Raw genomic sequence first — 11,708 nt, 5'->3', positions numbered from 1 at the left:
CAGACAGCTCTGAGCTTTTGCATACCTGTTTACATGCACAAAGCAGGAGCTGCATCATTGATGCTCGTATTGAAACAAGGGAATGCTCCTGGTCGTTGCCAGCATGTGTTTTGGGGTTGGTCACAGCCAACTGAGTTGTCATAATGTAGGAGAAAATAACGTACCTTGTGGGGAGATTATATGGCAACCTGGGGCACAGCTCTGCAGGAGGTTTCAGAGAAGGAGTGGGGGCCACAGCTGCCACACAGCTGGAATGAAACCTGAGCACAATTGTAGCCAAGGTTCCTTGCCAGCAATTCAGGTGGTATTTCTGCTTCACATGTGGCAACACCAATAAATGGGAGAAGACACCAATGAAAAGGTAGACAGGCTTTTAATGGCATGATCAAGAATCCCCTTTTAATAACAAATCTAATGACAACTGTGTCTGATATGAACAAGAAATGGCATCATCATTTATTTTTTTTTAAGATGTGATCTGAAGTTATGACAAATGCCAGGTGGATCTGTACACAGACAGGGCCTCTGTGATGCATGCCAGATTTTATGGCCAAGAAATTTGCCATGCAGTTGAACCGGATTGTGGTTCCTCGATCAGAGTTGTACATTCTGTTTGCACTGTGTAAACATTCTCCAGCTGCTTTCCTAAAGAATGCAAAGAAGACATGTAGAGAGATTTAGCCTTGGGACCCAGTCGCATTTCCAGGCAGGCAGTACCAGGGAGCAGAAGTCCTGTCTCCAGGCCAAAAGACTTTGCCAGACTGCCAGAGGCGAAGGAAAACAACATCGGTGCGCCAGATACAATGTCTGAGTGTAGAGTCACATGCTATCGTGTTAAAAGGAGATATACAAAATTATCTGCGTTTCCAGCTCCAATTCCTGTCTGGAGAAGAAGCAGCCCAGGTCCCATCGCACAGCAGCGTCGCTGACACTGGTTTTCATACGCAGTTACGCCTGGACTCCTCGCCTAAACCCCCATGTCCTGCAGAGCTCATCACACCATCTGCAGGTGATGGTTCGAGAGCCTTGCACCCCAGCAGCCATTTACCCAAGTGCTGAGTAAACGTCAGCCCCTGCCTCCTCCAGCAACCCTGTGTCAGACCTCCTTGCACTCAGGGCAGAGGCAATACAAGGCAAGCCATAGGCAGAGCAGCTACTGGCATGCCCCATGCTGATACCAGCCCAGCAGTACCCTCGCCAAAGCAGAGATCTCACCCCTGCAGCCCCCTCTGGTTAAGGAGCTAAGAGCAGGAGGAGTTCTCACCTTGGTCCCTACCAGGAACCCACCTCTAGATTTGCTGTGGTAGCTCCCTTCCTCCTTTTAGCACAGAGGGCATCAATGCATACTTCAAACCTGCTTTCCAGACATTTGCAGCTCCAGAAATAAAAGGGATAATGTTCCTCCTTTTAATCTGGAACACCAGCCTGTATGGTGCAGGGCCTGCTGCATAGGCTGGCGGCCAAGTCTGCCTCAAGCTGTGCAGAAATCCAGGAGGGCTTCAAGCCCCCAGCCAGAGAGGGACTGACCTGCAGAGCGTACACAGTGACTTTGAAAACAATATTTGCTAGAGGAGGTATATTAAGAATGAGGGGACAGGAGAGTTATGGCGTACAAATCACTGTCATTTCATGGGATTCTGGCTGTGCTCAGGATTATGGCTCACCACAGCCTGCAACCAGGGCTATTCTCTGGCCTCACAAAGACACAAACCCCAATGCTCATGGAGATGCTGCCAACCTGTCTTACTGTCAGCTGGCTCTGCTGCTAGTATCAGCATGGTCCCAGCCCCTCAGAGCGCAGCAACAGGCTGAGGAAGAGCAAAACCATTCAGGGTTCTGCAGAGAACCTCAGGAGCCCATGGGCACCCACCCAGTATCAGTGGTACAGGCACACACCACAAGAGGAAAGGGCCTGAACAGGAACCCAAGCTCTCTCCCTCGTGTGCAGATGTCAGAGTAGCTGGCAAACAGATGGAATCAAAGGTGGTTGCAAACTCCCAGGTGGTTCCCATGTGCTTTGTGAAACCAGCCTAGCACTGCTGGAGCACGGGCATGCTTCAGTTAAGCCAGAAGAAATTAATTTGAAATTCATGTCCACAGTGGGACTTTTACTGTGTTCACAAGGTTAATTTAACTGCAGTTGATTCATGTGTGGGGCAAGGCCTTAGGTGGGCATTGGTGTCTGTGCACATGGAATAGTGGTGGGATCATGCTATGGGTCAGTAAACTATACAGAGAAGAAAGACGTGTGCTAAGGGACCATCGAGCTGCTACTGGAGCTGGTCAGCAATAGATACTTAGCCATCTTCTTACAGAGGATCTACACTGAGAAAATACCTCTGTGTTGGAAAGGAGAAACATCAAAGATTTTCTTGCCCCAACACAACTTGCTTTGGATTGAAGCATTTCACTAGCAGACAAACCATGCTAGTGTTAGTCAAGGGCAGCCATGTGAGCAGGGACTCTCCAGACCTCGATCCATGCCACACAAAGATGTGTGGCAGTCCACCAGTTATTACAACTCTGATGGCAAGCATGATGGCTGCCAGCCATCCAAGCTGGGGTGTTTTGCCCCTGGTTCATGCTCGGGCGAGTGGAGCCTCACAGCTCACGTGCACTTTGGTAGAGTGGTACCCTGTTCCTCCCTCTACATCCACCGCACACAGCAGTCAGTCCTGCACACATCAGAAGTCACACAGCATCAGGGCACTTCTCTGAAGGTAGCAGGATCCTTTTCAACCTTTAGCCACTATATATAATGGGCACTACTTATATTATATTGTTATAATAATATATCTATTATAATATTCTTTACTTAGAAAGGGCAAGCAAAGTCTCCTGCCTCTCACAGATTCCAAGCACAACTGACTCAGAGAGGTCTGCTACAGAAACACCTTTTGCACCAAAACAAGCAGAAGTGTTTGTGCTTCCAACCAGACAAATCAGTTAAGCAGCTCCATCCATGTGTTCAAGCCCCTCCACAGCATTAGTCTGACTGGTGCCATTGGTCCTTTTGCTCCCTCCGCTCATATAACTTGTTGTCACACTGGCTTAGCGCTGAGAGCTGTCTTTCAGATCCACCACTTGGCACATCCCTCCCGTATCCCTTTTTCTTTGCAAACATCTCCTGGCCAGACAGCAGCCATTGACTCATTTTTACCAGCCAGCGTGCCATCTTCTCAGCTGGCAGATAAGAAAGCAGGCGGGACCTTCACAGACCTCAGCAAAGCAAAGACTCTGAGCAGAGCATTTGCTTTATTTCATACTAGGCAGTCCCAAAGACACTTATGCTCCCAACACACACAGGACCCCACAATGCTCCCCTGAACAAGTCCTATCCGTTCCTACCACCCATGCGCATGCACACACAGACATAGGCACGGTGGCAGCCTGTCCCAGGAGTCCCCTCAAAACACACATGGGCACAACCATCTGCAGCTGGCCAGGACAGACCCTGCAGCAAAGACACCGATGGGGAACCACGTAGTGTCAGGCTGTTCCTAGAAATTCCTGCAAACATGGGAAAGTGCTGGGAAGCCTGCTTCTCCTCCCCTGACCCCAAACAGTTTTCTTTATTCTTCCTAGCCATTTCCTCTGCTCTGGTCAGCTTGATCTTCTCTTTGATCTTCTCTTCTTTGCAGTGAAGTAAGGACGCAGCCACACACCAACAGCAGTGTTTGAGCAGCCCTTGGTATCTTTTGAGGCTTGACAGAGCTTGCACACCAGGTTTCATGGCAAAGAACAGCAGGGTCTTGCCTCTCTCGCCTTTCTGGGATGTGACAGCCCATCATGTCCTGCGATGCTAGACTGGATCATCTGGCATCCCTCAACCACCTAACTTCTCCCTAATGTCACAGGCCTCATCCCCTCCTGCCCCCAAACATGATCTCCCATGTTTGCTCCAACTATGGCAGGTGCCCTTCCAGCCTCCCTGCAGGGTAGAGGAAGAAGAGAGGATGAGAGGATGCAGAGGAGTTGTTGACCCTTTTGCAGGGCTGTCTGCACAGTAACACTAGCAGAGAGCATCACTGATGGTCCACCTGCCTCCCAGAAAAATCCTTCCAGAAAGACACACAAGAGGAATGGGAGCTTCTGCAACCAGGGTGTGCTGAGCACCCCAGTGATGGGAGTACCCTGCGGTCACACTCACCATTGATCAATTGAAGGGCAGAACCTTGAAAGTCAGAGCCGGGGAGGAGATCCAGAGCAGCACCTGCAAGGCAGGGGCTTTCCTGAGTCCCTCTGCTGACACCTGAAAGAAGGATCAAGACATCACCTCCTGCAGCATGTGGGCTGCTAACAGGGGGCTTATGAGCATGCCTGGGCCAGGCAGCGCCCTGTGACCGGTTCTGCCAGCGAAATGCGGCTCTGAGGACCACCTCGTGTTAGCAAATTCTTGATACCCACTTGACTGGAAGAGCCCAGCACCAAACCTCCTGTAAAAATAACTTCAGTGAAGGCATGAAAGAGGCAGTGTGACATCCAGCCAAGATCACAGCATCACTTGCCACTGGGAAGGGGGGAAAGTCCAGAGACCCAAACCTGTGGGATACATGGGGACAGTCAGGCCTTGCAGGAACGACCCTTGGAAACCTTTCAGTGACAGCGCCCAGCAGCTCCTGCGCAGACTCTCCGGGGAGAAAGCATTGCTGCAGTCAGCCAACTTTCACTGCCATTGCACCTGATGGCGCAGCCCACTCTCATCCAAAATGACCGGGGGAGCACCACGCTGTTGACGCACTCTCCTGCTCCCCTCTGTGCCAGTGACAGCTGGGAAACAGAGCTGTGCCGGGGCAGGGAGGCTGGTAGCACAGCCACAAGGAGAGACAACTCATGCCAGTCCCAGATCTCTGTGGACCCAGCTGTACCCTCAGCCCAGCCCTGTCAAACAACACTGGAAACGGCTGTTATTTTCTATGCTGGAAATATTTCACTGGCTTTCTGAAACCTGTGGGACCTGTCTGGTGGCTCTCCAACATGTGACAGCTTTGGCTTGTGTCCAGCAAGACTAGGAATCTACTGCACCACAAAGATAGATGATACCTTGGTGTCACCAGCATCCTGCCTGCTACTTGTGGTTGGGTTGTGGTAGGAAAGACCTCTTAGAAGACAGCTAGATTTCTCAGAAAAACTTTTTAATAAGAAAAAGTCCCCACATTCCTGTGAAGGATTTCACTGGACAGTCGCTTCACAACTAAAAGCCTGCCCAATTTCTTCATCTGCCATTCTTGGCTACTCCGTCTTCCCTGCTTTCATGTGCCAGATGGAAGATCTCTGCGCTGGAGTTTCCTTCCTGACACGGGTATAGCTGGGCCATGGAAAACTCCCCTTTCAACTTTCTCTTGAACAAATACATTGATTGTGCTTTATTAGCCTCCCATGATAAGGGAGGTTTGCTAACCCTGTTAATAGTCCTGTAGCCCTCTTTCCAAGCTCTTTCAATGTCATTTTTGGCATGTGCATCTAAAACCTGGATGGAGCATCTGGTAAAAGCTTCACAACAAAGTCTTACCATCTGAGCACTCTAAAATGAATAGTCCCCTGACAAATTAATAGGAGTGCCATTACAGTTTATATTTCTGGAAAGAGTGTGTATTTGGGTTTATTCTGTTTTCTAGCTTCTAAACATGCAGGCCATATTCAGGTTGTAGTCTGACCTACGCTTCAAACTCACATGAAGTTATAGTGCCACCAGAAGAAGTGGTCACACTCTCTGTCCTCTCCTTCCCCCACTTCTGCTGTGTGACCAAATGCTGAACCAGACTGATGAGCTGAACCAGATGAAAACCAAACCACAGTGCTTGGTGTCATGTTGGATCAGCATTTCCAGAAACTTCACCAAATAGCTGCCCCAGTGTAAGGGGGTGGGACAGTCCAACGAAGCAGCTGGAACTTGGAGGGACCACTGCTTTTGGTGGCAACATCAGCTCAGTCCATCAAACCACAACCTGACCTTGGAGTTCCCAATGCTTCTCTGCAAAGATGAGGGCATGTTTTTAGACCAGAAGCTGTGCTTCTTACTCTACCAGGGTGAACAACATCAATGGAAAACAGCAAACACTTTGAGCTAGATGAAATAAATTCTTAGCATTGGCAACACTGAGACTGTCATATAAAGAGGTAATTCCTGTCACCTATTTCTAGACATTTCCCTGTTCAGATGTCCAAGGAGTAGCCTGTGCTCCCAGCCACCCCGTCACAGTTCTCATGCTCCTTTCCAGAACGGTTCCTGGAGATGTGAACAACTTCAGGATTCCTCAGACTTGATGGCCATCAGTGTGACTGTTTGTATCTATGTTCAAATGAATCAAGGTTATTACTGTCCAGATTCCTCTATCAAGCTTTGCTGTCTGCAGATAGTAAATATTTGCAGCTAGTTGCAGCTGCGGGAATGGGTGTACAGAGCAGCTGTATTTTTGTTCTGTCTCATGCAAAGCCTCTTTTAGGCATGACAATGGTGTGAAGCCCAAAGTATTTGGGTGTGGAGTGTTTCCCGCTGTGGCATCCGGGGAAAATTTTGTGACTACTTCAAGATCTCATCAAGCTCAGACAGGTATCAGTCCTCCTGGCTTTCACTTTCAAACCTTCCTAATTAGTCTGGGGGCTAAAAAGTTGGTTGATTTAGTTCTATCTGAGCGCTAAGGTTCTGCTCTGATAATATTACTTGAAGAGCATGGCCCTTGCTTTTACGTTCACATTGTTAGTTCTCACGCAACGTGTGGAAGAGCTGAGCACTGAGAAAGAGAACGACATAAACCCGACCTCTGCAACTCAACCCACTGTACTCTCGGATAGAAATGCACAAGGTACCTACGGCATGCCAGCAAACCTCTCCTCGCAAAGCAGCAGCTTTTGAGTATACTACAGAATAATAATTTCCCACCCTGCCGTGTAGGGGAACTTTCAACCACAGTGCCAAAATTCACAAACACCAAGAGCGTAACAATAAAGCACAAGGAATTTAGGTGCAAGGGGCACCCAAGCTAAAGGCATCCAGTGACTATTCACATCTTCAGGATGGAGCTGTGTTTGGTGGACTACAGGTCTGTGGCACCAACCACACTCAGGTCAAGAGGAACCACCCGTGTTGGGAGATGTGGTCTCCACAGATCACAGTTTGGTATTTGAGACAGAAGCGGCTGCAGTGTGCTCCCTTCTACATCAATTAGCAAGCGCTCTTGATTTCCCAGCAAGCTGCCAATACATCCCTACTAAATACCCACCACACAGGCATCTGCTGAAACAGCAGCAGTGTTGCTGAGCAGCAATGCCAGACAGCCTCCTCTATGGGACATACTGGAGCAGGTAGGAGCATCCAGCAAGACCTACCTGTCTCCCATTCCCACCTGCAGAGGCATCTCTGGAAAGGAGAGAAGAGCCCCCTCCACCCTGCCCCTGCTCTTATCTCAGCACACAAGGACGCATCCATCCCTCTTGGCTAAGCTGGTGACAATCCCTTTTTAACACAGGTGGCAGGAGGCGAGCCAACACTCAGGTAGATGGTGGTGGCCAAGGCTGGCATTTTCCCAGCAAGGAGAGAAGAGGGAGCTGCCTACAGGACAGGAGCCTTCCTCTCCAGCAGGCCTTGCTCTCGTCACCTCTGCTCCTCTTTCCAAAGCCAGGGTTGGTGTTGGCGACTGGTATTGCTAACAGAGAGAGGGGAATGCCTGGGGAGGAGGGAGGGTCAGGCACTAGGCAGGCTGCCTGGGTCGCTGCTTGGTGCTGTGCATTAGCAAGCGTGAGCTGCGGGCTGGATGTCTCCCTTGAAGAAGGCTCCGTGGCTCAGAGGCTCTCAGGCCTGTGGGAGCTGATCACAACGGTGTGGGGTGAGAGTGAGTGAAGCATTGAAGTACAGCTACTGCTATACACTCGTGGGTCCAGCATGGAAGGCTGTGCTGCAGCATCTCAAGTGTATACTATATGCAGAAGTTACCCAGTCTGTTGGGCTGGCAGAAGAAGATCATTATCTGGCAGCTGCCTTACTTTCCAGGGACACCTGCTTTCCTTTGGTTGCTGGACTCTGAGTCTGGGTTTTTCCTCTTTGTCGTTTTTTGGCCACACCAGGAGAGGGCAGGGAATCTCCTGTCGGCCCCAGGGCCTGAGCTGGGGGCTGAGGTCGGGGGGAAGGAGGAACTCGCTGAAGAGCAGTCCCTGGCTTATGCTGTCGGCAGGGAGAAGGACTTTCCCTCCGAGGCGGCAGCTGGCTTCTCGGGGAAGCACTGGGGTTTCTTGAAGGAAGGACAGGGCTCCGAGGGGATGCACAGCTGGACCTCCGTGAGCTGCTCCGTGGAGGAATAGAAGTGGAGCTTGGTGAAGGAGGAAGCCGACTTTGTATCTGTGTTGTTCGGCACTCGTTTGGGACACTTCCAGCTGGTCTCTGTGCCTGAAGCCTGCAAGGGAAGAGAAGAGGGAGGATGAAGGGGAATTTCTGCAAGGGGCTCTGGGCTCCTGACAGGTTTGATGAATGTTGCTGGGCAATGACAAGGAGTCTCCAGCACCAGGATGACAGGAGCTATGCTGTGAACAAGATGGGGCACTGGTTGGAACACCATCCTGTAACTCTTGATGCTCTTAACTAGTAAGCGTTTGCCCTGATCCTCCAGCACCCTCTGGGACAACGCGCATGTGTGGTTTGGCCAATAGCACATATCTGGGACTCTTCTTAACATGAAGCATGGATGCAGCAACCTCTTTCAAGGCAGGATATACAATCTGGGAACATGGGCGTGAGCTGGATTGCACCAGTTGGCCTCTGATGGTAACTGTGCTGGAAGAGAAACCAACCCATAGGGATCCCCTCCTTTCACCCCACATCTCTGAAAGAGCAGAATTTGCTGGACCTGTGGCAGAGCCACAGCAGCAGCTCTGCTCCTGGGCTGGACCTCCAGCCCCAAGGCCAGGCAGAAAAGCCAAACACTGGTGAATTCAGAAGGTCCACCTCCACTTACATCTCTGTGCTTATTTGATAGAGAGCCAGGTACCTCCAAAAAAATCAACGCACAGGGATGTGTACAGAATTCAGACCACGTGGAGGTGGCCCAGACTGTTCCAGGTCACTGCCAAAGCCCATATATGTGGTCCTCCCTCTCTCTAGCTCTTCGCATGCTGGCCATCTTCTGAGGCAATCACAACTGGCAACCTTGCAGCCCTTGCAGCTCTAATTGCAATAGCTGGGCCAGGTCTCCCTGCAGAGTCATGGCCGTGCCGAGCATGCTGCAAAACTGAGAGCTTAACACGAGGGATCTGCTATTAGCAGGATCAGACCAAATGAAAGAGCTCATGGAAGGGAAGAAGACCTCAAATCCAGGGCAAGTGAAGAGGGGCTTGGCCCTTTGGCCAGACTGAGCCAAAGAAGACAGAGAGGTGGGAATTTCACACACCGGTGAGCTGAAATGACTGTAGGAAACAGGGATGGACCACGAATTCAAGCCAAGTGATGGGTAAAGCGGTGGGAGGTGAGCAAAGCCCTGTCTGCACCTCCTTAACAAGTCCAATATTTTGCATTGCTCACTGTTTTTGTCTTACCTGTAGGCAACAGCTGCATCCTGCGGGGAGCTACATAGCACTGCCATCGCGACGGCCATGGAGCTCTCAGACTTCACCGCCTCTAGCAGTGTTTTCACTGGCGTGATGGGCCGAGGAATTCTGCTCTTTGTGCTTATGGGTCTCTCTTCTTTCCCCAGGAGGACAGCCTTCTCCTTCCCTGCCTTCCTTGGGATGGAGTCATCAGAGTCGTGGGTGTCCTCCTCAGAACCGGTGGCCGACAGGGTTTCTGAGGCCCGCCGCCTCTCATCGCTGGAGGATGCTGAGGAGGAGGCCCCTGAGGCCAACCGAAGGAGGCGGTTTTGTCTCTTCTCCATCACTAGGCGAGCCAAGTCAGGTTGCTTTGCCCTCTTATAAAGCCTCTCTTTGGCCGAGAGTGAAGTTGAAAGGTCTGAGCCGGTGTCCTCCTCAGAGAACAAAATAGGTATCCGACTTCTATACCTGGAGCCCAGAGGTCTTCTGGGGCCCTGCTGTGGTGTGTCGAGGAAGGTCTCTGCTCGCTTAAGGTGTTCTGCCACCGATGGTGACTTTTCAAGGTCAGGCTCCCTCTTAACCATCTTGCCAGGCTCTTCCAAATCCAACAAGAGTGCCACTTTGTCGGAGAGCTCCGGTTTGTCCTCGGGAGGCTTTGCTATGCCATTGGGAAGGGCCAGCTGCTCCCCCACTGTCTCTGAGGTGGTTTCAATGTGATTAGCCGAAAGTGCGCAGCTCTCTGTCTCTGCCCCTTCTAGCCCTGAATGTATGCTTCCATTCTCTACCAGCACCAGGTTGTCCTCCAGCTCTTCTTCGATAATGACCTCCTCAAACTGGCCCGGAGGGCAGTATTCCTCATGCCTCATCAGCTGGCCGCTGGAAGACATGACATTTAAGTGGGTCTTTTCAGCAATATGGACAAATGTGCGCTCAACTTTGGTAAAGGGGGAGGAAGCTGTAGCCACTGCCATGGGAGGCTTTGGTTCAGATTTAAGGACTGAGGACAGGGTCCCTGGCTCGGATACATCTAGTTGGCTACCCATAGGCTGTGGCCGCTCGCTCTGAGGTGTCAGTGCAGCAAGAGTGCCCAGATCAACTTCTGGAGCCAAGTCTGTGGTCACTGGAGACTTTTTCAGATCACCTGGTGAAAACAGCACTAGTGTTTTTGAGCCTTCCTCCAGCTCCAGGTCCCCATCAGCAGTGGATGCTCGACCCTTGGATCCCTTCTGGTCATCAGCCAGGAGCGTGGATGGTGCGCACTCCTGGCTGCGCTCTGTGCTTTTCTGACTCAGGTCGCTGCTGGAACCACTGTGCATGTCAATCTCATCCCCTTCCTCCTCTGCCTCCTCCTCCTCGTCTTCCTCCTCCTCATCTTCTTCCTCGTCTTCTTCCTCCTCCTCTTTTCCATTCATTTCCAGATAAGGTTCCAGAGGTTTGCAAGGAGCAGTCAAGACAACATTTGAGAAATCAACTTTCTTTATCCGCTGGGATACCTTAGACTTTTCCCAGTAGTCTGACACATCTTTTCTGAAGTCTTGATAAGGCAAACTTAAAGGCACCGCCTTGGGCAGACCATTCATTTCAAATGACTTCAGCATATATGCCTGCAAGAAGACAAATGAAAAGGGTTAATATTCAGACATAGCATTGACACAGAAGACATCAGGATCAACAGCAGTGGGAAGCATCAGCAGAAAGCATCTAGTCCATCACACTTCCAAAATACATGCCTGAGCAGTGATCACTCAATCATTCGATTCGTACAAACCTTAGAAAGGAGAGATTCACAGATAGGTATCAATGAAGGCAAAAAATGCACCAAAGGAGTTCCTTTGTTAGGAGTCTTTAACCTGGACCTAAAAGAGCTGTTTGCAAGCAATTCCTCAGGATTTTTCATGTTTCCCAATCTTCTTCAGTATTTATGTATTTATATATTTACATATTCACTCCTTCCTTACTGGAACCATTCAGCAACTCTCTTTTATGCCCAGGCCACAGTGAACTCAAGGGGCCCCTCTGGGCTAGATAAATTTCCTGATCACTTTCCAGTACCATCCCCCATTGTCCCTGGGGCAATAAACCTTGTAAGGCTCCTGTGTTCCACTGCTGTGCTATTCGTCCCTCCCTTCTGCTCCCACGTCCCTCCAGTAACTCCTAATTCTGTTTTCTACAGGCTTCTGCTTTCACTAAAA

The 11,708-nt window shown here is 50.4% G+C and overlaps 1 protein-coding gene across 4 annotated transcripts in view; it reads right to left on the bottom strand.

Annotated features, from left to right (window-relative positions):
• Positions 1–426: 426 nt before the first annotated feature.
• Positions 427–11,708, bottom strand: part of TTBK1 (tau tubulin kinase 1) — a 118,277-nt gene continuing 106,995 nt past the window's right edge. For 3 of the 4 annotated variants that reach the window (XM_072857151.1, XM_072857152.1, XM_072857153.1), the window contains 3 exons: positions 9,526–11,120; positions 7,984–8,390; positions 427–4,252 (listed from right to left, as the gene is read on the bottom strand). In XM_072857151.1, coding sequence (XP_072713252.1) covers positions 4,026–4,252; positions 7,984–8,390; positions 9,526–11,120 — 2,229 coding nt within the window. In that variant the 3' untranslated portion in view covers positions 427–4,025. Of the gene's footprint in view, positions 8,391–9,525; positions 11,121–11,708 lie in introns of all 4 variants that reach the window. The other variant, XM_072857154.1, reaches the window with a different exon arrangement.

This window comes from Ciconia boyciana, chromosome 3 (assembly GCF_034638445.1).
Source record: "Ciconia boyciana chromosome 3, ASM3463844v1, whole genome shotgun sequence".
Taxonomy (NCBI): domain Eukaryota; kingdom Metazoa; phylum Chordata; class Aves; order Ciconiiformes; family Ciconiidae; genus Ciconia; species Ciconia boyciana.
Note: the sequence above shows the minus strand (reverse complement) of the source record. Positions and strands in the feature narration are given on the sequence as shown.